Raw genomic sequence first — 1,547 nt, 5'->3', positions numbered from 1 at the left:
GTGGATAAATTGAAATGGGGAGAGATTTGAGACAGGAAGAACAATTAGATGACAACTGCAATAAACAAGAGGTGATCAGAGCCTGAACTAGGGAGTAGGGAGAAAAGATGTCCGAGACATTTTGTGAAGGCAGATATGAAAAGATGTGGTAATTTTTGGAACTGATAGTGAGGAGGTGAGTCTGGGTGACTGAGAGGAGGGTGATGCCTTAAAGGGAAGTTCAGAGAAGGAGATGGTTTATGGAAAAGAAGAATGAGTTCTGGATTGGATATGTTAAGTTTGAGATGCCTATAGGATACCCAATAAAAAAGGTCCAAAAGACAGTTTGCTGCTGGAGATACACACACACACACACACACACACACACACACACACATCAATTTGTTGTTCAGGTATTTAGTTGTATCTGAGTCTTCATGACCCTGTGGACCATAGCAGGCTAATACTGTCTATGGGATTTTCTTGGCAAAGACACTGGAGTGGTTTGCCATTTCCTTCTCCAGTGGATTAAGGCAAACGGAAGTTAAGTGACTAGTCCCGTGTCGCATTGATAATAAGTGTCTGAGGCTGGATTTGAATTTAGGTCTTCCTGACTCCAGGCTCAGCACTCTATCCATTAAGCCACTTAGCTGCCTACATACATACATTAGGTTTTTTTGTTGTTTGGGGTTTTTTTAATCCATACATACATTAAGAATACACACATGGCTCTTTCCTGTTTCGGCGTCTGAGCGAGGCCCGTGGAGGGAACGCAGCCGTGACTCTGTGTGCGTCCCTTTCCCCGGCCCCGAGGGCCGAGCGAGGACGGAGCGAGGACCAAACCGACATGACCGAGTGGGAGCCAGCGGCACCGGCCGTGGCAGAAACCCCGGATATCAAGCTCTTTGGCAAGTGGAGCACGGACGACGTTCAGATCAATGACATCTCCCTGCAGGACTACATCGCCGTCAAGGAGAAGTACGCCAAGTACCTGACCCACAGCGCGGGCTGCTGCTATGCCGCCAAGCGCTTCCACAAGGCCCAGTGCCCCATCGTGGAGCGCCTCACCAACTCCATGATGATGCACGCGCGCAACAACGGCAATAAGCTCATGACCTTGCGCATAGTCAAGCACGCCTTGGAGATCGTCCATCTGCTCACGGGAGAGAACCCACGGCAGGTTCTCGTGAACGCCATCAGAAGCAGCGGTCCTCGTGAGGATTCCACCAGGATCTGGCAGGCAGGGACCGTGAGGAGCCAGGCAGTGGACGTGTCCCCCCTGCAGCGGGTCAACCAGGCCATCTGGCTCCTGTGCACCGGTGACCATCTCCGAATGTCTGGCTGATGAGCTCATCAGTGCTGCCAAGGGCTCTTCAAACTCCTACGACATCAAGAAGAAGGACAAGCTGGAGCCAATGGCAAAGTCCAGCCGCTGATCCTGGCCTGTGTCTACAATAAATGCCCCCGCCCCCCACTGTAGGGGCAGGGTCCTTGTGCCTGTCAAAAAAAAAAAAGAATACACATATATTATATATTTATATACACACAAATACAATATATTATATACA

The 1,547-nt window shown here is 49.9% G+C and overlaps 1 protein-coding gene across 1 annotated transcript; it reads left to right on the top strand.

Moving 5' to 3' along the window:
- The first annotated feature begins 826 nt into the window (after positions 1 to 826).
- LOC122735276 (40S ribosomal protein S5-like) lies at positions 827 to 1,324 on the top strand. Its single transcript, XM_043976661.1, has one exon. The coding sequence runs from the start codon at positions 827 to 829 to the stop codon at positions 1,322 to 1,324; it is 498 nt and encodes a 165-aa protein (XP_043832596.1).
- The last annotated feature ends 223 nt before the right edge of the window (positions 1,325 to 1,547 follow it).

The sequence above is a fragment of the Dromiciops gliroides genome, chromosome 1 (assembly GCF_019393635.1).
Source record: "Dromiciops gliroides isolate mDroGli1 chromosome 1, mDroGli1.pri, whole genome shotgun sequence".
Classification (NCBI taxonomy): domain Eukaryota; kingdom Metazoa; phylum Chordata; class Mammalia; order Microbiotheria; family Microbiotheriidae; genus Dromiciops; species Dromiciops gliroides.
Note: the sequence above shows the minus strand (reverse complement) of the source record. Positions and strands in the feature narration are given on the sequence as shown.

Excerpts from the sequence above, each read along its gene's own strand:
- LOC122735276 (XM_043976661.1), top strand. The coding sequence starts at position 827 with ATGACCGAGTGGGAGCCAGCGGCACCGGCCGTGGCAGAAACCCCGGAT.